We start from the raw sequence: 24,174 nt of genomic DNA, 5'->3' as shown, positions 1-24,174 counted from the left end.
ACATGGCTTGGAGGATCTTCTTATCCTGGTGCTCTGATCGGGGTTTTACCCCCTGGCCGTTTGCCTTACCCACTTTCCTTTCTTTCCTTCAATCCGGAATGGACAAGGGTTTGTCTCTCGGCTCTCTCAAGGGACAAGTATCGGCGCTTTCCGTGTTTTTTCAAAAGCGTCTAGCCAGGCTTCCGCAGGTCCGCACGTTCCTGCAGGGAGTTTGCCACATAGTCCCACCTTACAAGCGTCCGCTGGAACCCTGGGATCTTAACAGGGTGCTAACTGCTCTTCAGAAACCACCTTTCGAGCCGATGCGGGATGTCTCTCTATCACGCCTTTCGCAGAAGGTGGCCTTTCTAGTGGCAGTTACATCACTCCGGAGAGTGTCTGAGCTTGCAGCGCTGTCATGCAAAGCCCCCTTCCTGGTGTTTCACCAGGATAAGGTGGTTCTGCGTCCGGTCCCGGAATTTCTCCCTAAGGTGGTATCCCCTTTTCATCTCAATCAGGATATCTCCTTACCTTCCTTTTGCCCTCATCCAGTTCACCAATGTGAAAAGGATTTGCACTTGTTAGATCTCGTGAGAGCACTCCGGCTCTACATTTCTCGCACGGCGCCCCTGCGCCGTTCGGATGCGCTCTTTGTCCTTGTCGCTGGCCAGCGTAAGGGGTCGCAGGCTTCCAAGTCAACCTTGACTCGGTGGATCAAGGAACCGATTCTTGAAGCCTACCGTTCTTCTGGGCTTCTGATTCCTTCAGGGCTGAAGGCCCATTCTACCAGAGCCGTGGGTGCGTCCTGGGCATTGCGGCACCGGGCTACGGCTCAGCAGGTGTGTCAGGCGGCTACCTGGTCGAGTCTGCACACTTTCACGAAACACTATCAGGTGCATGCCTATGCTTCGGCAGATGCCAGCCTAGGTAGGCGAGTCCTTCAGGCGGCGGTCGCCCACCTGTAAGAGGGGGCCGTTTTTCGGCTCTTTTTATCGAGGTATTCTTTTACCCACCCAGGGACTGCTTTTGGACGTCCCAATTGTCTGGGTCTCCCAATGGAGCGACAAAGAAGAAGGGAATTTTGTTTACTTACCGTAAATTCCTTTTCTTCTAGCTCCTATTGGGAGACCCAGCACCCGCCCCTGTTCCCTTCGGGCTGTTGTTCTTTTGTGTACACATGTTGTTCATGTTGAATTGTTCTTTTGGTTCATGGTTTCAGTTCTCCGAACATCCTTCGGATTGAATTTACCTTAGACCAATTTATAAGTTTCCTCCTTCCTGCTTTTGCACCAAAACTGAGGAGCCCGTGATGCACGGGAGGGTGTATAGGCAGAGGGGAGGGGTTACACTTTTTAAAGTGTAATACTTTGTGTGGCCTCCGGAGGCAGAAGCTATACACCCAATTGTCTGGGTCTCCCAAAAGGAGCTAGAAGAAAAGGAATTTACGGTAAGTAAACAAAATTTCCTTCTTTTTGGACATTTGTGCCAACCTTCTTTCCGACATTTTAACGTGAACCTGTCACCAGATTTGTCCCCTATAAACTGCGGCCACCACCAGTGAGCTTTTATATACAGCATTCCAAAATTATGTTACAAAGAGCAGCCTGGGCTCTTATATACGGTAAACAACAGCTTTTATCATACCCACCTGCAGGGTGGTCGGGTAGAAAGGATGTTGCTGGTCTTGGTTCGCTGCCTCCTCTCTGCTTGCGATCGTCTTCCTCCTTCCTTGCTCCATGTGGATGACGCGCCTACATCATCCATACAGTGTCCTCTATTATGCTTCCGCGCACATCTCTGTGCCCTCAGCGATCAAAAGTATTGTAGTGCGCATGCACGGGCAGTCCTTGACCTTTTGCTGCACCTGCGCATTACAGTACTTTGCTTGCCCTCAGCCGGACAAAGAAGTGCGCAGCATCACAAGGGATGACTCTGGGTAGATGACATAAGACACGTCATCCACAGGGTGAGCAGGGAAGGAGAACGGTGATGGACAGGAGAGAGGAGGCGCCGGACTGAGACAGCGACAGCCATTGGACTGGAATGCCCATTGAGGAGTATAATAAATGCTCTTTTTTTACGTGTTCTAAATAGCGTCCTGGGCTCTTATATACAGGATTCTTGAATGCTGTATATAGGGGTTCACTGGTGGTGGCCGCAGCTTTATAGGGGACAAATCTGGTAACGGGTTCCCTTTTTAAAGTAAAATTTTCTTTCCTGGCGTTGCTTCTTCTAATCTTCATGCAACTTAAGTCCACTTACCCCTGCATTTCTTGTGTTGACATACTGTATATTCATGTATTAAAGGTTCAGTGTCGGATGTTTATTCACCTGGAGCTGGACTTGTATAGTAGTGCAGTGTTATAACTGGGATTATATCTTGTCGTATAATCGGCGATCTGTACATTTGAGTCTGTCTTGTTCCTAGCTTGGACAGCTTTTAGCAGCTACATGCAAAGAGCTTTCTGGACCGGACAGCCGGAGGACGGCTAAAGACCTGTGGGAGGTGGTGGTCCAGATATGTAGCGTCTCCAACCAGCACAAGCGGAGCAGCGATGGCAGGATCAGCCTGATAAAGAACCGAGACTCCACCATGGGGATTATGTACCGGTATGTTGGTGGTGCCGCCGCTGCCCTGTGTGGGGCAGTATTCTCTTTCCTTACTATTATATACAGTATAAAAATGTAGGAAATTCAATACAAAAAAAAACTTTGTCTCTCACACTGCAGAATAATAGTAGAAATTTAATAATCTTGTGTTTTTATTTATTTATTTTTTTTCCTAGGAGCGAACTTCTTTCTTTCATAAAGAAATTACGTGTAAGTATCTTGTCCTGCTTTTTAAAGGGCTTCAGTCACTGCAACCAATCATAAAGGGTTAAACTGATCAATGCTCCCACTATAGAGCTTCCAGGAACCGAAGTCTTAAGGGGTTTCTATTATACCTGGCATCCAACTTAGAGGTTTTCCACTACTTTTACATTGATGGCGTATCCTTAGGATAGGTAATCAATGTTTGATCGGCCGGGATCCAACACTCTTCACCCCGCCGATCAGCTGTTATCAGGGCCGCAGCAGGCAGACGGAAAGGCTTCCTTCCAGAGCTGCATCGTCTTCTGATAGTGGGTACTGCATATCCGCCTCCCATTCAAATCAATAGAAGGCGGATCTGCAGGCACCGGCCACTATCAGATGGGGCAGCATCGGAGCTGAGCACTTCCGGCGGCCTGCTGCTGCCGCCGCCGCTGGCTGATCGGCGGGGGTGCAGGGTGTCATATGAGCACATCATACAGACAGACAGCAGGGTGGCAGCATGTCTTCCTCCAAAGTTACATTGATACAATGCAGTCTGAGTGATTTTTGTTTTCCACACTCTCTAATTTTTGGTCTGATGTCTACATTTTACACTTACCCCTGCTGCTGTCTGTGACACTGTGACAAGGGAGGGCAAATAAAAAGAGGCCATGACCTGTAGCAGTGTGCTGACTGATCTATGTCCAGAGCAGCAGCACAGCCAGCTATGTGAAGGAGTTATACAGATTCCAAAATAGAGGAAATTCATAATGATAACTATTTCTCGGACGCCTCATTGGGGGACACAAGACCATGGGTGTTATTGCTGCCTATCCATAGGAGGACACTAAGTAGATGCAAAAGCATAGCTCCTCTTCTGCAGTATACACCCCCTGGCCGGGCCAGGCAACCTCCGTTTTAGTTTAGTGTCTGTAGGAGACACTTCCTTATAAGGTTTGTTATTTTTTGAGGGCGACTGTTTCCTTTTGGGACCGATCTCCCACTACCATCAACGGGCGGGAACGTGGAGTGTCGTCTCCACGTACCCCCTCCTGCGACGCTGGATTTTGGGCTGGACGACTGGTTCCACAGACACCGATTTTCCACAGCCCAGGGTAGAGGCCTGTGCCCCTATAGCCCAATTCCTCAGCCCCTCCTTGCAGGCTCTGAGTTGAATATGACACCGGTGTGACCGGACACAGCAAGCTGACTCTACTATTTTCACTGCCTGGATGGAAGCAGTATTTTAAGGTGAGATCCCCCCCTGACTGGTTTCCCAGACAAAGGGAGAAAAGACGCTGCAGCATTTACAAGGATCCTGCACACACAGTGTTAACTTTTCTCTAGCTTGCTGGCTGGAGGAGGGGGGGGGAAGTCCCTCGCTGTTTGCAGAAAGTCCTGCAGATAATTTCCGTGCTGTTTATTTGCTCTGTTTATTTGCTCTAGCAGAAAAGCCGGCTGATAACCACCAGTGACAAGCTGTGTGCTGACTGGAGGGAGAGGGAGGAAAACTAGCAGAAGCTCCCTTCCCGCCGTTTTTTACTACCCACAGCAGGGGGGGGGCACACTGACTTCATCTTCGCGCTCTTTTAGCGCTAAGCCCCCCCCCCCCCCCCCCCGCGGCCGCGATAAGGACAGGGCCATCGGCTGATTCTGGTGAGGTGCTTGCTTCAATTGTAGCTCTGCTGAGCATTGCTCCCCCTCCTGGCATACTCCTATTAGGAACATGCAGAATTCTAGGGGCACGAAGAGTGCCAAGGCCCACATAGTCTATTATTCAGCCTGCACTGCCTGCCACACTGAGCTACCACGTAAACACACCTCTTCTCTCTGTGAGTCCTGTGCCCCTATAGCCCCCCAAGACCCCCTTGCCACCACGGCCGCAACCGTCAGCCCAGAGCCTAGGGCTCCCAGCCCACCGGAATGGGCACAGTTTCTGTCCCAATCCATGGAAAAACTGTCACAGAACCTGGTGCTGGCTATGCAATGTCGTCCTCCACACCCTTCTGGGTCCCTGGACGGAACGCAGCCTGAGGATACCCCTATGGAGGACCTTTCTGAGGTAATCCGGGCACATGCTTCACCGGTTGCAGGGATCAGGAAAAGAGCACATGGCCGTGTGTCTCCAGCGGGCTCTCCCTCGGGAGCACACAGGGCAGGCTCTCCCACATGCTCCACGGCTTCTGAAGAGATGGAGGAGGGAGAATGCTGTTTGTACCAGGAGGATTCCTTGGTTTCATCCTCCCCAGATGATCAAACTGCAATAGACTCCCTTATAGCAGCAATCAACCAAACTCTGCATGTGGAGGATCCCCCATCCACTACCACTGACCATGCAGTCTCCTTTAAGAGGGCAAGGAAACCCCAAAAGGTTTTCGCTGATCACCCTGAGTTTCAGGATATACTCACAAAGCAAAGGGAGAAGCCTGACAGGCGCTTCGGTAACCGAAAACTCATGGAGTGCCGGTACCCTTTTGCCTCACCTGCCCCTGAGGGCTGGGCCGATCCGCCCTCGGTCGACCCCCCGGTCTCCCGCCTTGCCACAAAGACGCTCCTGTCTTTATCTGATGGTTCTTCCATCAAGGACCCGACAGACAGACAGGTGGAGCACCTTGCCCGCTCTGCTTTTGAGGCTGCGGGTTCCTCCCTCTCGCCCTCCTTTGCCTCTGTGTGGGTCGCAAAGGCGATCTCGGTCTGGGCAGACTCCCTTAACACTTCGCTTGAGGAATCCCAGTTCACTCATACCTTCACAGAGGTAACAGCTCAAATTGCCGCTGCGGCGGAGTACCTCATCCAGGCCTCCATGGACGCTGCTACCTGCACAGCGTTTGCCGCCTCAAATACCATAGCCATCCGTAGAGCTCTCTGGCTCCGACAATGGCGTGCGGACTCTGCCTCCAAGAAGTCTCTCACGGGCCTTCCCTTTTTTCCAGACCGATTTGTTTGGCGAACGTCTGGACAAGCTCATTTCTGACGCCACGGGAGGAAAGAGTACCTCCCTCCCCCAGCTGAAGTCCAGGACGTCTTTCACCAGACGTCCACAGTCCTCGTTCTCCTCCTTTCGGAACTCATTTGGTTGGTCGACACCCCGTGCTGTCCCCGCCACCAGCCGCGGACTACGCAGGGACCGACCTTCTCAGCTCTCCCCGAAACCCACTTCGTCATGGCAGCCTAGACCAAAACAGTCCAGGACTAGGGAGACTCGGCCACGGCGTTTTCCCCCCTCATGACTCTTTTGGCGCCCCGGAAGACACACTCATTGTAGGAGGTCGACTGCGGCTCTTTCAACACATCTAGGCTGCTGCCTCAGACAACAAATGGGTGCGAGACCTTGTGTCTTCCGGTTACCACATAGAATTTCGGACCCGACCCCGAGTCGGTTCTTTCTCTCAAACCCCCCAAAGATTCGAAAACGACGCGAAGCTTTTTTCTCAACAATCCACTCGCTACAAACAGCAGGAGTGATAATACGTGTCCCAGACGACGAGAAGTTCGGGGGTTTTTATTCCAACCTCTTTGTGGTCCCCAAAAAGGATGGGTCAGTTCGACCTATCCTGGACTTCAAACACCTAAACAAATATGTGCACGTACGGAGATTCAGAACGGTGTCCCTAAGGTCCATTATTGCATCCATGGTCGAAGGGGAATTCCTCGCCTCCATAGACATCAAGGACGCGTACCTGCACATACCCATCGCCCCAGATCACCAAAAGTTCCTCCTCTTCGCAATTCAGGACTCCCACTTTCAATTCGTAGCTCTATCCTTCGGCCTTGCCACCGCACCAAGGGTCTTCACCAAAGTCATGGCGGCCGCCATGAGCGTCCTTCACGCCAGGGGAGTGGTCGTTCTCCCTTACTTGGACGACCTCCTCATCAAGGCCCCCTCCTTCCGCGACTGCTCAACCAGCGTACAGATCACTGTGGACACCCTATCCCGCTTAGGGTGGCTAGTGAATCTGGACAAATCATCCCCGATCCCATCACGATCCATCACCTTCCTGGGAATGTCCCTGGACACCCGTCGGGGCTTGATCCTTCTCCCTCAGGACAAGGAGATCGCTCTTCAACGAGCGGTACCCTGCCTTCTATGTCCTCCGTCTCGCTCCATTCGTTTCAGCATGAAAGTGCTCGGCAGGATGGTGGAGGCTATGGAAGCAGTACCCTTTGCTCAACTGCACCTCCGCCCACTGCAGCTAGCCCTTCTAGCGGCCTAAGACAAGAGCCCCTTCTCCCTGGACAGACATCTTCACCTGACGCCTTCAGTCAGGTACCCACTCCGCTGATGGCTTCGGTCCTCATCCCTATCGAAGGGGAGATCTTTTCTCCCAGTGAACTGGCTGGTCCTGACCACGGGCAGTGTACCGGCACCACACTGCTCAAGGACGTTGGACGCCCCAGGAGTCTTTCCTACCCATACACATCCTCCTGGAACTCCGTGCGATCTTCCTCGCGCTCAGAGCGTTCTGCCCTCTGCTAGCGGGTCGTCAGATTCGAGTCCAATCGGACAATGCGACAGCTGTAGCCTATATCAATCGGCAGGGGGCACCCGCAGCAAAGCGGCTTATCTCGAGGCCCACAAGATCCTCAGCTGGGCCGAATCGACGGGGTCAGTGATATCAGCGGTACACATACCGGGGGTAGAGAACTGGGCAGCAGACTTTCTAAGTTGCCAAGGGCTGGCCGCCGGAGAATGGTCTCTGCACCCAGATGTGTTTGTACACATCTGCACTCGCTGGGCCTCAATGGCCTAATGGCCTCAAGGTTGAATGCAAAGGTACCCGCGTGCATAGCCAGGTCACGCGACCCGCAGTCCATCAGCGTGGCCGCGGATGCTCTAGTCTGCTCCTGGCACCACTTCCGCCTGCCTTGCATATTTCCACCTCTACCCCTGCTGCCGCGGGTAATCAGGAAGATCAAGGCAGAGGGAGTCCCGGGGATACTGATAGCACCGGACTGGCCCAGGCGCGCCTGGTACGCCGAATTAGTACATCAGAACTCCAGAGCCCTGAAGCTGACGGCAGGGCCATTGAGACCTGGGTATTAACAAGAGCAGGATTCTCCCCCGCTGTTATTTCCTCCATGATCAGCGCCCGAAAGCCTGCTTCATCCCGCATTTACCACCGTACGTGGAAAATCTTCCTTTCATGGTGCAGTGAAACGTAACGTCCAGCCTATGCCTCTGCCCATCCCCAGAATTCTCGACTTCTACAGTCTGGCTTGCAAGCGGGGTTGGCTCTCAGTTCCCTTTTATAGGTCAGGTCTCAGCGCTCTCAATCTACTACAATCTAATTCTACTAATGCCGCCTGGCTCAAAAACCGCAAGTCAAGACCTTCCTCCAGGGCGTTTCCCCGTACAATCGGCCGCTGGGCCCATGGGACCTCAACCTCGTTCTGGACGGTCTCCAGAGGTCTCCCTTTGAACCCCTCAAGGAATCCTCCCTTGCTCTTCTGTCCTGGAAGGTAACATTCCTGGTGTCAATTACGTCCATCAGACGGATTTCGGAGCTAGCAGCACTCTCTTGCCGCGAGCCTTTTCTGATCTTTCACCAGGACAAGGTGGTTCTGCGCCCCCTTCCGGATTTCCTTCCAAAGGTTCTTACCCCGTTTCATTTGAACGAGGACATTGTTCTGCCTTCCTTTTGTCCACACCCAGTTCATAGGGTGGAAAGGTCTCTGCATTCGTTAGACCTTGTCAGAGCTCTCAGATATTATGTATCCAGGACAGCCCCCTTTAGGAAAACTGACTCTTTGTTCGTCATTCCTGAGGGGCCTAAGAAGGGACAGGCAGCTTCAAAGGCGACTCTGGCTCGCTGGATTCGCTCTGTGATCCAGGAAGTCTACCGCTTGCAACTCAAGCCCATTCCTAGTGGGCTGCGGGCTCATTCCACGCGAGCAGTTGGCGCTTCGTGGGCCATTCAGCATCCGGCTTCAGTGGAACAGGTGTGTAAGGCTGCGACCTGGTCTACATACGTTTTCAAAGCATTACAGAGTCCATACCCAGGTTTCAGCTGAGGCAAATCTGGGTAGGAAAATTCTGCAAACGGCAGTAGAGCACCTTTCTCAGTAGGTGCTCCAGGCTGTCTGGGACTGGTTCCTAGTCCTTGGGTTGCGTTGTCTTGTTTTTATTTTTCCCACCCATGGCCTGCTTTAGGACGTCCCATGGTTCTGTCCCCCCCAATGAGGCGTCAGAGAAAAACGGATTTTTGTGTACTCACCGTAAAATCGTTTTCTCTTAGCCATCATTGGGGGACACAGCACCCACCCTGTTGCCCTGTTGGGCCTTGGTTCTCTCAGTACCTTATTTGGTTATGACTCTTCTTTTCTCATGTTCCTCTGTTGAGGTAAGTTTTTACTGTTTTCTTCATCGTTCCTTATGGGAGACCCAGACCATGGGTGTATAGCTTCTGCCTCCGGAGGACACACAAAGTACTACACTAAAAGTGTAGCTCCTCCCTCCGAGCATATACACCCCCTGGATGACAAATCCAACCAGTTCAATGCTTTGTGTTCAGGAGGTCACACACACACATGCATTCTCTGAATTTTGATTTTTGATTTCAAAGATTTGGAAGAAAAGCGGGTCCAATCTGGACTCCCGGCATGTCCCTTCTCACCCCACTGTGTCGGCGGTGCTGTTAAGGTTGATTTTACAAGGCTGGAGCCTTCACATGCCGCGCTCCTTCACCATCCCCTGAGGCTCTGGCTTGAAGTGGGAGCCATCACGGTTCTCACTGCTTTGCAGGAGACCGGTCTCCATCCGCAGCCCGTATGGTTCCTGCCGGACGGAGCGCTCACCCCCCAGGGACCTGGCACCTGCGTCTCACAAGCTAAGTACTGAGACGTTATTACCACAGAAAGTGGTCTTTCCAGGGGTCCCTTGTACTTTATATATTGGGGAGAGTGTGTTATATGACTGTGTTAACATTTCCGGCCGGTTCTCCAGTTTTCACTGGCCGCATGTTTAAATCTAGGCCCCGGCTTCGCCTGAGGCCTAGTTTCGATTTCACTGCCCCTGCATGTCAGTCATGCAGAGGGACAGTGCGGCTCCGCCCAGCGGCTGTTCAGCACAGGGAACGGACACTCCTCACTGAGGAAAGATTCCCTCCCCTGTATTCCTCATTTGCCCTCCGGATCCCGCTCTCAGAGTAGGCCCCGCCTCCTCTCCTCGCTCCGGCGCCATTTTATTAGCGTTCTCAATGTCTGCATAACCACATTGTGACAAATGGTGGCCTGGGCTAGGGGATCTGGAGGGCACAGAGATGTCTCTCTGTTAGACGGTCTGGCAAGCCACAACCTCCGGTTGTGCAGCTGCTTATATACTCTGTTTATATACTCTGCTGGGGGTCATTCTGGACAGAGCCCCCACTTCTGCAGCATGTCTCACATCAGAGCAGGGCTGCAAGGCTGTTCTTAATATGCCCTGCATGTAGACTCGTACTGCCTGTACCGAGCACATAACCACATTGTGATGCTTGCTCTAACATAGTGGTCCCTCAGCCTGGAAGCTCATCTGTGGTCCCTGTGGTCGGTTGAACCCCCGGTTTGGGTAGAATCCCTCTCTCCAGGGGACAGCTGTCCCGGACACTGCTGAGCATGCATCAGCCCCCTTCTCAGGGCGCTTCTGCTGCTACGGCTCGCTCAGCAAAGCTCACAGAGGATTCTTCATCTGGTCTCAGACCCCGTCCTTCTAAAATGGAGACGCAGGGTCCTCTTCCTTCCTCGTCCCGCGGCTCTGATTCACGAGCTGACTCGCAGGACGACGAGGATGCCTTTACTAGGGGCTCGGACGCTACTTCATGTACCCCATTGATCTGTCCGAAGGTGACGCAGATGCTAATGATTTGATTGCGTCCATTATATTTGTACTGGACCTCAATCCGCCTGTATCAGGGGAGCATCCCCCTCTGGCAGAAAGGCATCAGTATACCTTAAGAGAACAAGGAGTGTGTTCCTTAACCACTCCAGTTTTTCAGCCCACTGTGACCAAGCCCAGAGCCTGTCCTGACAGACGCTTCCCAAAGCGGGGTTCTGATGACTGTTTTCCCCTTCCACCAGAGGTGGTCAAGGAGTGGGCTCATTCACCAAGGGTGGACCCTCCGGTGTCTAGACTTTCAGCCCGGACAGTTGTATCAGTGGCTGACGGCACCTTTTCTAAGGATTCCACTGTCCGCCAGGTTGACCTTCTGGCCAAATCTATATATGAGGCGGCAGGGGCCTCGTTCTCCCCATCTTTTGCAGCAGTGCGGGCTCTCAAAGCCATCTCTGCTTCTCTGGAGGAGATGCATTCCCTCACCAGGGACTCTATGCCCGAATTGGTTGCCTTAACTTCCAGGCTTCAGTCTTTTCATCCTATGCCATGTCTGCCATGCTGGAGACTGTCACCGCACTGCGGTGGCCTCGGCTACTTCCCTCGTTATCCGCAGGCTCCTGTGGCTTTGAGAGTGGAAGGCAGATGCCTCTTAAGAAGTTCCTTGCTGGGCTCCATTTTGCTGGGACCAGTCTATTCGGTGAACAACTGGATGAAATTATTAAGGAAGCTTTTGGCAGGAAGAGTACTTCCATGCCACAAACCCAGGAAACCTGTCCAGGGCAGGAACCAGTCGAGGTTTCGTTCCTTTCGTTCCTCTAACTGGTCGTCCTCTAAGCCCTCGGCCTCGTCCACTAACTCAGCCAAGGTCCGTAAACCAACTGGCGCATGAAGCCGTGTCCTCAGAAGTCCGCAGGAGCTGCTGCCACCAAGGCAGCCTCCTCTTGATTATCTGGCCGCGCCAGCAACGTCCTTTGGTCGGTGGCAGGCTCTCCCACTTGGGTGACGTGTGGTTTCAACACGTCTTCGATCAGTGGGTGTGGGATATCATCTCCCATGGCTACAGAATAGAATTCTATCCAGCCCGCCAAACAGATTTTTTCTGTCAACTCCCCCCTGCTCCAAGGCCGCCGCCTTCTCACAGGCCGTGGCATTCTTGCAGGCCAATGGAGTAATTGTACCAGTTCCCGACTGGGAACGGTTCTGAGATTTCTACTCAAATCTCTTCCTAGTCCCCGAAAAGGACGGTGCCTTCCGACCTGGATCTCAACCTTCCCAACAAGCATGTTCAGGTGCGGCATTTTTGCATGGAGTCTCTGCGATCAGTCAATGACCCAAGGAGATTTCTTAGCATCCATCGACATCAGAGATATCTATCGGCATGTGCCAATCGCAGTTTCACACCAGCGTTGGCTACATTTTGTAATCAGAGAGGAACATTTCCAATTCGTGGCTCTCCCCTTCGGGTTAGCCACGGCCCCTCTAGTATTCAAAGGTCATGGCAGCAGTGGTTGCGGTTCTGCACCTCCAGGGGTTGGCAGTGATTCCTTACCTGGACGACCTTCTAGTCAAGGCTTCATCCAGTGCGGACTCTCAGCGGAGTGTCTCGCTCACTCTCAGCGGAGTGTCTTGCTCACCCTCGCCACGCTTGTTCCATTCGGGTGGCTTGTCAATCTACCCAAGTCCACTCTGACCCCGACCCAGGAACTTACGTACCTAGGGATGCAATTCGAGACTCTGCTGGCACTTGTGAAGCTGCCCTTAGTCAAACAGCAGTCCCTTCATCTGGCGGTTCGCTCTCTGCTGAGGCTCCTCATGCAGGTGCTGGGTCAGATGGTGGCGTCAATGGAAGCGGTTCCCTTTGCCAGTTCCATCTGCGTCCCCTGCAGCTGGACATTCTCCGCTGTTGGGACAAGCGGACCTCTTCCTTGCACAGGCTGGTGGCTCTGTCGCCACAGACCAGAAGCTCTCTTCAGTGGTGGCTTCGGCCCCTCTCTCTGTCCCAGGGACGCTCCTTTCTGGCCCCGTCCTGGGTGATTCTCACCACGGATGCCAGTCTATCCGGCTGGGGAGCAGTGTTTTCTCCACCACCGAGCACAGGGCACTTGGACTCCGTCCGAATCAGCCCTCTCGATCAATGTGCTGGAAATCAGAGCTGTGCTCCTAGCTCTCATAGCTTTTCACCACCTGTCGGCGGGCAAGCACATTCGAGTCCAGTCAGACAACGCGACAGCAGTTGCCTACATCAATCACCAGGGCGGGACTCGCAGCCGCCTAGCCCTGTTGGAAATTCAACGCATCCTTCAGTGGACGGAGGACTCCAAGTCCACCATATCCGCAGTCCACATCCTAGGCGTAGAAAACTGGGAGGCAGATTATCTCAGCCGTCAAACCGTGGACAGCGGCGAGTGGGCCCTGCATCCGGCAGTGTTCCGGTTTACGTGGCTCGCTCCCACGATCCTCAGGCCTTGGCGGCGGACGCGCTGGTTCAGGATTGGTCCCAGTTCCGTCTAGCCTACGTGTTTCCCCCTCTAGCTCTCTTGCCCAGAGTCCTGCGCAAGATCAGAATGGAGGGCCGTCGGGTCATACTCATCGCCCCAGACTGGCCCAGGCGAGCTTGGTTCCCAGACCTGCTCCGTCTGTCCGTAGAGGTGCCGTGGCATCTCCCGGACCGCCCAGACCTTCTCTCACAAGGTCCGTTTTTTCCGCCAGAATTCTGCAGCTCTCAGATTGACGGCGTGGCTCTTGAGTCCTGGATCCTTACGGCTTCAGGCATTCCTTCCGAGGTCATCTCCACTATGACTCAGGCTCGGAAGTCTTCCTCGGCCAGGATTTACCACAGGATTTGGAGATTTTTCCTGTCCTGGTGTCGCTCTTCCGGCCATGCTCTTTGGCCGTTTTCCTTGCCGACCATCCTGTCCTTTCTACAGTCCGGTCTGCAGCTAGGACTATCCCTCAATTCCCTCAAGGGACAGGTCTCGGCTCTGTCAGTGTTGTTCCAGCGGCGTATCGCTCGACTGGCCCAGGTGCCCACCTTCATGCAGGGCGCATCTCACATCATTCCGCCTTACCGGCGGCCTCTGGATCCCTCGGACCTTAATCTGGTCCTCACGGCCTTACAGAAACCCCCCTTTGAGCCTCTTAGGGAGGTTTCGTTGTTTCGTCTTTCACAGAAAGTGGTCTTTCTGGTGGCCATAACTTCTCTCAGGAGAGTCTCTGATTTGACTGTGCTCTCTTCGGAGTCACCCTTTTTGGTTTTTTCACCAAGACAAGGTGGTTCTCCGTCCGACTCCGGGCTTTCTCCCTAAGGTGGTGTCTCCTTTCCACCTTAACCAGGACATTTCATTGTCTTCCCTTTGTTCGGCCCCTGTGCATCGCTTTGAGAAAGCGTTTCATGCTTTAGATTTGGCGCGGACGCTCCGGATCTATGTGTCACACACCGCTGTTCTTAGGCGGTGCACCTCTCTTTTTGTGCTGACCACAGGTCAGCGCAAGGGTCTCTCGGCTTCTAAACCGACCCTAGCTCGTGGATTAGGTCGGCCATATCCGATGCCTACCAACGTTCTCAGGTGCCTCCCCCGCCGGGGATTAAGGCGCACTCGACCAGAGCTGTCGGTGCCTCCTGGGCTTTCAGGCACCAGGCTACGGCTCAGCAGGTCTGTCAGGCTGCCACTTGGTCTAGTCTGCACACCTTTTCGAAGCACTACCAAGTGCATGCTCATGCTTCGGCAGATGCGAGCTTGGGAAGACGCATCCTTCGGGCGGCTGTCGCCCATTTGTGAAGTTAGGTTTTGCCTACTTCTCAGTTTCTGTTTATTTCCCACCCATGGACTGCTTTGAGACGTCCCATGGTCTGGGTCTCCCATAAGGAACGATGAAGAAAAAGAGAATTTTGTTTACTTACCGTAAATTCTTTTTCTTATAGTTCCGACATGGGAGACCCAGCACCCTCCCTGTTGCCTGTTGGCAGTTTTCTTGTTCCGTGTGTTTTTCACCGGCTGTTGTTGTAGACAGAGGTTCCGGTTATTCCGGGTTTTACTCTATCTCTACTTATGGGTGGATGTCCTCCTTCAGCTTTTGCACTAAACTGGTTGGATTTGTCATCCAGGGGGTGTATATGCTCGGAGGGAGGAGCTACACTTTTAGTGTAGTACTTTGTGTGTCCTCCGGAGGCAGAAGCTATACACCCATGGTCTGGGTCTCCCATGTCGGAACTATAAGAAAAAGAATTTACGGTAAGTAAACAAAATTCTCTTTTTTTTTTTCTCCTACTGCTTGTGTAGTAAAACTGAGGTTGCCTGGCCCGGCCAGGGGGTGTATACTGCAGAGGAGGAGCTATGCTTTTGCATCTACTTAGTGTACTCCTATGGATAGGCAGCATAACACCCATGGTCCTGTGTCCCCCAATGATGGCTAAGAGAAAACGATTTTACGGTGAGTACACAAAAATCCGTTTTTCTGAAGGAAAGTGGGAGAAATAAAAAAAGATGCCAATAATTTTTAAGGGGAAAAATCATGTAATGTTTTCAGACTCCCTATAATTTGCAACAGAATTAGTAACGTGCTCTTCAAGCATGACAATGAATATCTCCACAGCTATAAGTGCAGGTAACTGCATGTTCACATGTGCCACTGACCATTCAAGACTCAAAGCTGGTTAATGGGTTTACAGATAGATATCTATATAGTAATCCTTCTATGTCTGAGGCATTCAGGGTTTGGGAGCTCAGCAGAAATGAATTTGCCTTATTCCATTAAGCTCCTATATACTTTCGAGTCAGGGGAACTGTGGTCCAACCAACAGCTATTTCCCAAAAGGCCATATGAGAAGCCATGACTGGTGTAGAGGCCAAACCAATAGGCTCAATTCTGCTCAATATTAATATTAGAATATTTTGATTTAATATTAATTGAATCACTTAATATTAAGCCAAATTAAAGGGAATCTGTCAGCAGGTTTTTTGCTACGTAAGCTGAAAACAGCATGCTGCAAGGGTTAACCATCTTATAAACATGGCCTGTGTAGGCCTAATATATGCCAAAAAATTTGGTTGATAAAATCAATAACTAGCATTTTGTATCTAGTTTTATATAAGTGGCAGTAATAACCTCCCAAATATATTTTGTTGCACAGGAGCCGCTGGTGCTGACGACTTTGCTGTCTTTGTTTGTCAAGCTTCACAATCTCCGGGAAGATATTGTGAATGATATCACCGCTGAGCACATCTCTATTTGGCCCTCCAACATCCCAAAGTAAGATCCAAAGGTTTATTCCTCCGATGCTCTCCTTTGTGTTCATGCCGTGCTCTCCTCCCACCTCTACATGCCGCGCTCTCCCCCCCACCTCTGCATGCCGCGCTCTCCCCCCATCTCTGCATGCCGCCCTCTCCCCCCACCTCTGCATGCCGCGCTCTCCCCCCCCCACCTCTCCCCCCCCACCTCTGCATGCCACGCTCTTCCCCCCCCACCTCTGCATGCCGCGTTCTTCCCCCCCACCTCTGCATGCCGCGCTCTTCCCCCCCCACCTCTGCATGCCGCGCTCTCCCCCCCCCCCACCTCTGCATGCCGCGCTCTTCCCCCCCCACCTCTGCATGCCGCGCTCTTCCCCCCCACCTCTGCATGTCGCGCTCTCCCCCCCCCCCCACCTCTGCATGCCGCGCTCTTTCCCCCCCCACCTCTGCATGCCGTGCCCTTCCCCCCCACCTCTGCATGACGCGCTCTTCTTCCCCCCCCCCACCTCTGCATGCCGCACTCTTCCTCCCCCCCACCTCTGCATGCCGCGCTCTTCCTCCCCCCACCTCTGCATGCCGCGCTCTTCCCCCCCCACCTCTGCATGCCGCGCTCTTCCCCCCCCGCCTCTGCATGCCGCGCTCTTCCTCCCCACCTCTGCATGCCACGCTCTTCCCCCCCCCCACCTCTGCATGCCGCGCTCTTCCCCCCACCTCTGCATGCCGTGCGCTCCCCACCTCTACATGCTGTCTCCGTGGCACGGTACTCTTACTTAATCTAACTGTGTTTATCAAACGTCCAAGTCTTTCTATAGGTATAATCACCTACTCTATTTATTTATTTATTTATTTATGTGTGTGTGTATATATATATATAATGTGTATGTATATATGTATATGTATATATGTATATGTGTGTATATATATATATATATATATATATATATATATATATATATATATATATATATATATATATATATATATATATATAATAATCTCGACACTAAAATTGTGTTATGGCCTTCTAGAAAGGAAGATGAAATAATGCTTCAGAATAATCCATTATTTATTTTGTATTACTTAAAGGGGTGGTTCACCCATATTTTTTATTGTCTAGTTCGATATTATATTGAGAAACAATGTTTCTCTCAAATACCTTGTGTTGGCAATAGTGCCTGTGAGAGGCGCTATTGCAGACCGCTGTTCGCGCTCCAGTGACGTCCCCGTCAAGTGCTGCACACGTCACATCCGTGCAGCCGGCTGCATTCTGAGCCCATCTGCTCCCTGCTCCCTCACAGCAGAACGCTGCAAGCAAGAGACGCGACGCGCTGTGCTGTGAGGGAGTAAAAAAAATGCAGGGACCAAGCTGCAGAAAAAAACGTACCAAAAACGCATGCGTTTTTCGGTGCGTTATTGGTGTGTTTTTTGAACGCAAGTGCGCTAATCTTTCAGACTCAAAAAATTTCTTGAGAAAAAAATTTTTTCTAGTGCGCACAGGGCCTAAATGGGATTTATTCCATATAAATCACGGTGATTTATATGGAATAAAGCCCATTTAGTTTAAAGACTTTGGAGTGCCGCTTCCTTTTGACTTATATGTTATTGGAGACGCCTTCCCTGGACTCGTGCATCGGAACCTGAGTGCCGCCTGGAAATATTCCTTTCTTTGTCGCTCCATTGGGAGACCCAGACAATTGGGTGTCTAGCTTCTGCCTCCGGAGGCCACACAAAGTATTACACTTTAAAAAGTGTAACCCCTCCCCTCTGCTTATACACCCTCCCGTGGATCACGGGCTCCTCAGTTTTATGCTTTGTGTGGAAGGAGGCACACATCCACTCATGCATTCTCATATTAGTTATGTCGGTTGGAAGAAAAGAGGGCCCCCACGGGGCCCCCGGCATGTTCCCTTCTCACCCCACTACGTCGGCGGTGTTGTTAAGGTTGAGGTACCCATTGCGGGTACAAAGGCCGGAGCCTCATGCCGTCTCCTTCACCATCCCTTAGCGGCTCTGGGAGAAGTGGGATCCTGAGCGGTCATCCATTTACTGGGACCGTGCTCCCTCCGCAGCCCCTGTGGGAATCTGCTGGACCGGAGTCTAGTCAACCTCAGGGACCGGGCCCTGCAACTCTAAGGTACTCTGTGTCCCCATTGGGGACTGTGCAGGGAGCGCACCTTCTTCCCGCACGCTGCGGCAGCTGCTGAATTGAGAAGGCCGGCGGACTTCCGCGCCGACCGTGCCTGCTTGTCGGGCGCGGTCTCAAATTTAGTCCCCGGCTTCATCGCGGCCTAGTCGCAAAAATCCCGCCCCCGGGCCTGCCTGTCAGGGGTAAGGGCGGGACTGCCGACCTGACGTCGGATGTGAGGGCCGGAGTATCCTGCATGTTTCCTCCCCCCCTCACTGATCACTGTGGGGACCCCAGATTCCCGCACTTTCCTGGCGCCGCCCACGGCTCCACTCCTCCCCTGAGAGCTCCGGCAGCCATTTTTTGGCATTCTGCCGGTGGAGGATTCTCAGTGAAGAGCTCTGCAGCTCCGGGGGACCTAAGGCAGGGAATCTGGAGGACACACACTCCGTTTATTAGCGGTCGGTAAGCCACACCGGTCACCCGGTGCTGGTCCCCCTAGGGTGCCGGAATAGATACGTATATATATATATTTCTGTTCGGTCGGGCTGTATACCCTTTTTTGCTCATATACCCTCAGTGATCACTCTCCTAGGAGACAACAGCATGTCGTCCACAAGGAGCAAAGCTGTTAAGGCACAGGGTTTTTTTGCGGCCTGTACCTCTTGTGGGGCTATGTTACCTGCGGGTTCCACCTACCCTCACTGTGAGCAATGCTCGACCCCTGTTTCGCTTGCTCAGCCGGAGCCTCGGTCACTAGTGGGCCCCTCGGCTCATGTAGACCCCCCTGCTCCCCCTGTCCAGGCGGCAGGGACAGAGTTCGCCTCTTTTGCTGAGAAACTCTCTGAGTCACTTTCACAATCCATGGCTCAGTCTATGGACAAATGGTCTGCCAAGCTGCTAGAAGCTTTGCAGTCCAGACCGGTCCTTACACAGGCCCCGGCCCCTGTTGGATCATCGCCTCCAGGCCCCTCTCGGTCCGCGCCGCAGCGCGCTCCCAGGTTGGGCCCTAGGTCCCACGTGGAGGACTCCTGCCCGGACCACAGTCCTAGACAGGCTAAGCGGGCTCGCTGGGAATCTTCCCCGACTTCTTCACGCTGCTCGGGTTCCCAGCTTGAGGACTCTCTGGAGGACGAGGCGGACGTCGCAGCTCAGGGCTCTGACCCTGACGTCGCCCTTAACCTTGATACACCTGAAGGGGACGCCTTAGTGAATGATCTTATCTCGTCCATCAACCAGGTGTTGGATCTCTCTCCCCCGCCTCCTACTGTAGAGGAGTCGGCGTCTCAGCAGGAGAAACACCAGTTTCGGTTCCCCAAACGTACACGTAGTGCGTTTTTCGATCACTCTAACTTCAGAGATGCTGTCCAGAAGCCCAGAGCGGTTCCGGACAAGCGCTTTACTAAGCGCCTCACTGACACGCGTTACCCCTTCCCCCTCTGAAGTCGTTAAGGGTTGGGCTCAATGTCCCAAGGTGGATCCTCCAGTCTCTAGATTGGCGGCTAGATCTGTGGTATCGGTTGCAGATGGCTCATCGCTAAAGGATGCCACTGACAGGCAGATAGAGCTCCTAGTGAAGTCCATCTATGAGGCCACGGGCGTGTCTTTTGCCCCGGCCTTTGCAGCCGTATGGGCACTCCAAGCTATCTCAGCTTGTCTGGCTGAGATTAATGCTGTCACACGTAATTCTGCTCCGCAAGTTGCGTCTTTGACCTCTCAGGCGTCCGCCTTTTCATCCTACGCCATGAACGCAGTCCTAGACTCTGCTAGCCGTACAGCTGTGGCTTCCGCTAACTCTGTGGCAGTCCGCAGGGCCATGTGGCTGCGCGAATGGAAGGCAGACACGGCCTCCAAGAGGTTCTTAACCGGTTTGCCGTTTTCTGGCGACCGCTTGTTTGGCGAACGATTGGATGAGATTATTAAGGAATCCAAGGGAAAGGACTCCTCCTTACCCCAGTCCAAACCTAAGAGACCTCAGCAACGGAAAATACAATCGAGGTTTCGGTCCTTTCGTCCCTCAGCCAAGCCCCAATCCTCTTCGTCCAGCAGGCCGGAGAAAGGCCAGAGGAACTCCTATGCGTGGCGGTCTAAGTCACGCCCCCAAAAGGCCGCAGGAGGCACTGCCTCCAAGGCGGCCTCCTCATGACTCTCGGCATCCCCTAGCCGCATCCTCGGTCGGTGGCAGGCTCTCCCGCTTTGGAGACGCCTGGTGGCCACATGTTCAAGACCGATGGGTGAGAGACATTCTGTCTCACGGTTACAGGATAGAGTTCAGCTCTCGTCCTGCGGCTCGTTTCTTCAGAACCTCTCCGCCCCCCGCTCAGGCCGACGCACTTTTTCAGGCAGTGGACGCTCTGAAGACGGATGGAGTTGTGATCCCCGTTCCCCTTCAGGAACGTGGTCGCGGCTTTTACTCCAACTTGTTCGTGGTGCCAAAAAAGGACGGATCATTCCGTCCCGTTCTGGACCTCAAACTACTCAACAGACATGTGAGAGCCAGACGGTTTCGGATGGAATCTCTCCGCTCGGTCATCGCCTCGATGTCACAAGGAGACTTCCTAGCATCGATCGACATCAAGGATGCTTATCTCCACGTGCCGATCGCACCCGAACATCAACGCTTCTTGCGTTTCGCCATCGGGGACGAACACCTTCAGTTCGTGGCATTGCCTTTCGGCCTGGCGACAGCCCCATGGGTTTTCACCAAAGTCATGGCATCCGTTGTGGCGGTCCTACACTCTCAGGGCCACTCGGTGATTCCCTACTTAGACGACCTCCTAGTTAGGGCCCCTTCTCGGGTGGCGTGTCAACACAGCCTTACCGTCGCTCTGGCGACTCTCCAGCAGTTCGGGTGGATCATCAACTTCCCGAAATCCAAGTTGACACCGACCCAATCACTGACTTACCTCGGGATGGAGTTTCATACACAGTCAGCGGTAGTCAAGCATACAAACAGCTTTCTCTGCAGGCAGGGGTGCAATCACTTCTTCGGGGTCAGTCACACCCCTTAAGGCGCCTCATGCACTTCCTGGGGAAGATGGTGGCAGCGATGGAGGCAGTGCCGTTCGCGCAAATCCATCTGCGGCCACTCCAATGGGACATTCTCCGCAAATGGGACAGGAGGTCGGCTTCCCTCGACAGGAACGTCTCTCTTTCCCTTGCAACCAAGACGTCACTTCAGTGGTGGCTCCTTCCCAATTCTCTATCGCAGGGAAAATCCTTCCTACCCCCAACCTGGGCTGTGGTCACCACGGACGCAAGCCTGTCAGGGTGGGGAGCGGTTTTTCTCCACCACAGGGCTCAGGGAACCTGGACTCCGATAGAGTCTTCCCTTCAGATCAATGTTCTGGAGATAAGGGCAGTGTACCTAGCCCTATTGGCTTTCCATCGGTGGCTGGAGGGCAGGCGGATCCGTATCCAGTCGGACAACGCCACTGCCGTCGCATACATCAACCACCAAGGCGGCATTCGCAGTCGTCAAGCCTTCCAGGAAGTCCGGCGGATTCTGCAGTGGGTGGAAGCCACAGCCTCCACCATCTCCGCAGTTCACATCCCGGGCGTAGAAAACTGGGAAGCAGATTTTCTCAGTCGTCAGGGCATGGACGCGGGGGAATGGTCTCTGCACCCAGAAGTGTTTCGAGAGATCTGTCGCCGCTGGGGAACGCCGGACGTCGATCTCATGGCGTCACGGCACAACAACAAAGTCCCGGCATTCATGGCACGGTCTCAGGATCACAGAGCTCTGGCGGCGGACGCGTTAGTTCAGGATTGGTCGCAGTTTCAACTGCCTTATGTGTTTCCTCCTCTGGCGATGCTGCCCAGAGTGTTACGCAAGATCAGGTCCGACTGCCGTCGCGCCATTCTCGTCGCTCCAGACTGGCCGAGGCGGTCGTGGTACCCGGATCTGTGGCATCTCACGGTGGGTCAACCGTGGGCGCTTCCAGACCGCCCAGACTTGCTGTCACAAGGCCCGTTTTTCCATCTGAATTCTGTGGCCCTCAACCTGACTGTGTGGCCATTGAGTCCTGGCTCCTAGCGTCTTCAGGGTTATCTCAGGATGTCATTGCCACCATGAGACAGGCCAGGAAGCCAACATCCGCCAAGATCTATTACAGGTCTTGGCAAATCTTCTTATCCTGGTGCTCCGAGAACGGTTTTCCTCCATGGCCGTTTGCCTTACCCACTTTTTCTTTCATTCCTTCAATCCGGAATGGACAAGGGTTTGTCCCTCGGCTCTCTCAAGGGCCAAGTATCGGCGCTCTCCGTATTTTTTCAAAAGCGTCTAGCCAGGCTTCCGCAGGTCCGCACGTTCCTGCAGGGAGTTTGCCACATAGTCCCACCTTACAAGCGTCCGCTGGAACCCTGGGATCTTAACAGGGTGCTAACGGCTCTTCAGAAACCACCTTTCGAGCCGCTGCGGGATGTCTCTTTATCACGTCTTTCGCAGAAGGTGGCCTTTCTAGTGGCAGTTACATCACTCCGGAGAGTGTCTGAGCTTGCAGCGCTGTCATGCAAAGCCCCCTTCCTGGTGTTTCACCAGGATAAGGTGGTTCTGCGTCCGGTCCCGGATTTTCTCCCTAAGGTGGTATCTCCTTTTCATCTCAATCAGGATATCTACTTGCCTTCATTTTGCCCTAATCCAATTCACCAATGTGAAAAGGATTTGCACTCTTTGGATCTGGTGAGAGCTCTCCGACTCTACGTGTCTCGCACGGCGCCCCTGCGTCGTTCAGATGCGCTCTTTGTCCTTGTCGCTGGCCAGTGTAAGGGTTCGCAGTCTTCCAAGTCAACCTTGGCTCGGTGGATCAAGGAACCGATTCTCGAAGCCTACCGTTCTTCTGGGCTTCCGCTTCCTTCAGGGCTGAAAGCTCATTCTACCAGAGCCGTGGGTGCGTCCTGGGCATTGCGGCACCGGGCTACGGCTCAGCAGGTGTGTCAGGCAGCTACGTGGTCTAGTCTGCACACTTTCACGAAACACTATCAAGTGCATACCTATGCTTCGGCAGACGCCAGTCTAGGTAGGCGAGTCCTTCAGGCGGTGGTTGCCCACCTGTAAGAGGGGGCCGTTTCGGCTCTTTTTATTGAGGTATTCTTTTACCCACCCAGGGACTGCTCTTGGACGTCCCAATTGTCTGGGTCTCCCAATGGAGCGACAAAGAAGAAGGGAATTTTGTTTACTTACTGTAAATTCCTTTTCTTCTAGCTCCTATTGGGAGACCCAGCTCCCGCCCCTGTTCCCTTCGGGCTGGTTGTTCTTTTGTGTACACATGTTGTTCATGTTGAATTGTTCTTTTGGTTCATGGTTTTCAGTTCTCCGAACATCCTTCGGATTGAATTTACCCTAGACCAATTTATAAGTTTTCTCCTTCCTGCTTTTGCACCGAAACTGAGGAGCCCGTGATCCACGGGAGGGTGTATAGGCAGAGGGGAGGGGTTACACTTTTTAAAGTGTAATACTTTGTGTGGCCTCCGGAGGCAGAAGCTATACACCCAATTGTCTGGGTCTCCCAATAGGAGCTAGAAGAAAAGGAATTTACGGTAAGTAAACAAAATTCCCTTCTTGTACCTCTTTCTATAGAGGAGAGAAGGAGCGCCACAAACTTTCTCTGCTAAATAAGTTCATTCATTTACTATTAGGTCACAGTCCCTCCTAGTTGTCTGTGGCGTCCCATGAGACCCGTCCACCTTCCAGGCTTTGGATTCATATTTAACGTCATCGCGTGACTCTTCCTTGATTGTAGTTTGGGCTTTCCATACCACCGAATTCTACACCAGTACCAACAATCCTGGAGGGAGAGGAAATGACTGGGGTAGAAGTAAATGCTAACATAAATGGGATGAACTGGATCTGAAAATGACACAGGACAAACCCATTAATTGTCATGTCTCGAGGGGTGCACCACTCCCCAACCTCCCGGCTTCTTGCCTGCTGGCGGTGCACTCCTGATGATTGACGGTGTGGACCAATGTCATGTTAGCGCCACTGCACTGATCTATGCTCTCTTCTATATGAAGAGATGTTGCTTCTGCACCATCGGGGGAGCACAAGGGCACTGACACTTGAAGGATCAATGTATCCTAGTGGCTCGAGATCTGGCCAGCCTCAGATCCGCGCTTACCAGCACTACTCTACCATTGGTAGTGATCTAACAATCTTCTGTGTATTGGATGTATCTTCCCAGCAGACTCTGCAGGTAGAAGTGTGTGACATGGTTGTGGCAGCCAGGGTTTCCACACGG

At 52.9% G+C, this 24,174-nt stretch overlaps 1 protein-coding gene across 1 annotated transcript in view; it reads left to right on the top strand.

Moving 5' to 3' along the window:
• The window catches only part of INTS8 (integrator complex subunit 8), a 197,671-nt gene that overhangs the window by 123,848 nt on the left and 49,649 nt on the right, over positions 1-24,174 (top strand). The window contains exons 18-20 of the mRNA XM_075353053.1: positions 2,408-2,589; positions 2,766-2,799; positions 15,714-15,832. Coding sequence (XP_075209168.1) covers positions 2,408-2,589; positions 2,766-2,799; positions 15,714-15,832 — 335 coding nt within the window. The remainder of the gene's footprint in view (positions 1-2,407; positions 2,590-2,765; positions 2,800-15,713; positions 15,833-24,174) is intronic.

The sequence above is a fragment of the Anomaloglossus baeobatrachus genome, chromosome 6, assembly GCF_048569485.1.
Source record: "Anomaloglossus baeobatrachus isolate aAnoBae1 chromosome 6, aAnoBae1.hap1, whole genome shotgun sequence".
NCBI classification, from domain to species: domain Eukaryota; kingdom Metazoa; phylum Chordata; class Amphibia; order Anura; family Aromobatidae; genus Anomaloglossus; species Anomaloglossus baeobatrachus.
The sequence above is the reverse complement of the archived record's forward strand: the minus strand, read 5'-3'. Positions and strand labels throughout refer to the sequence as shown.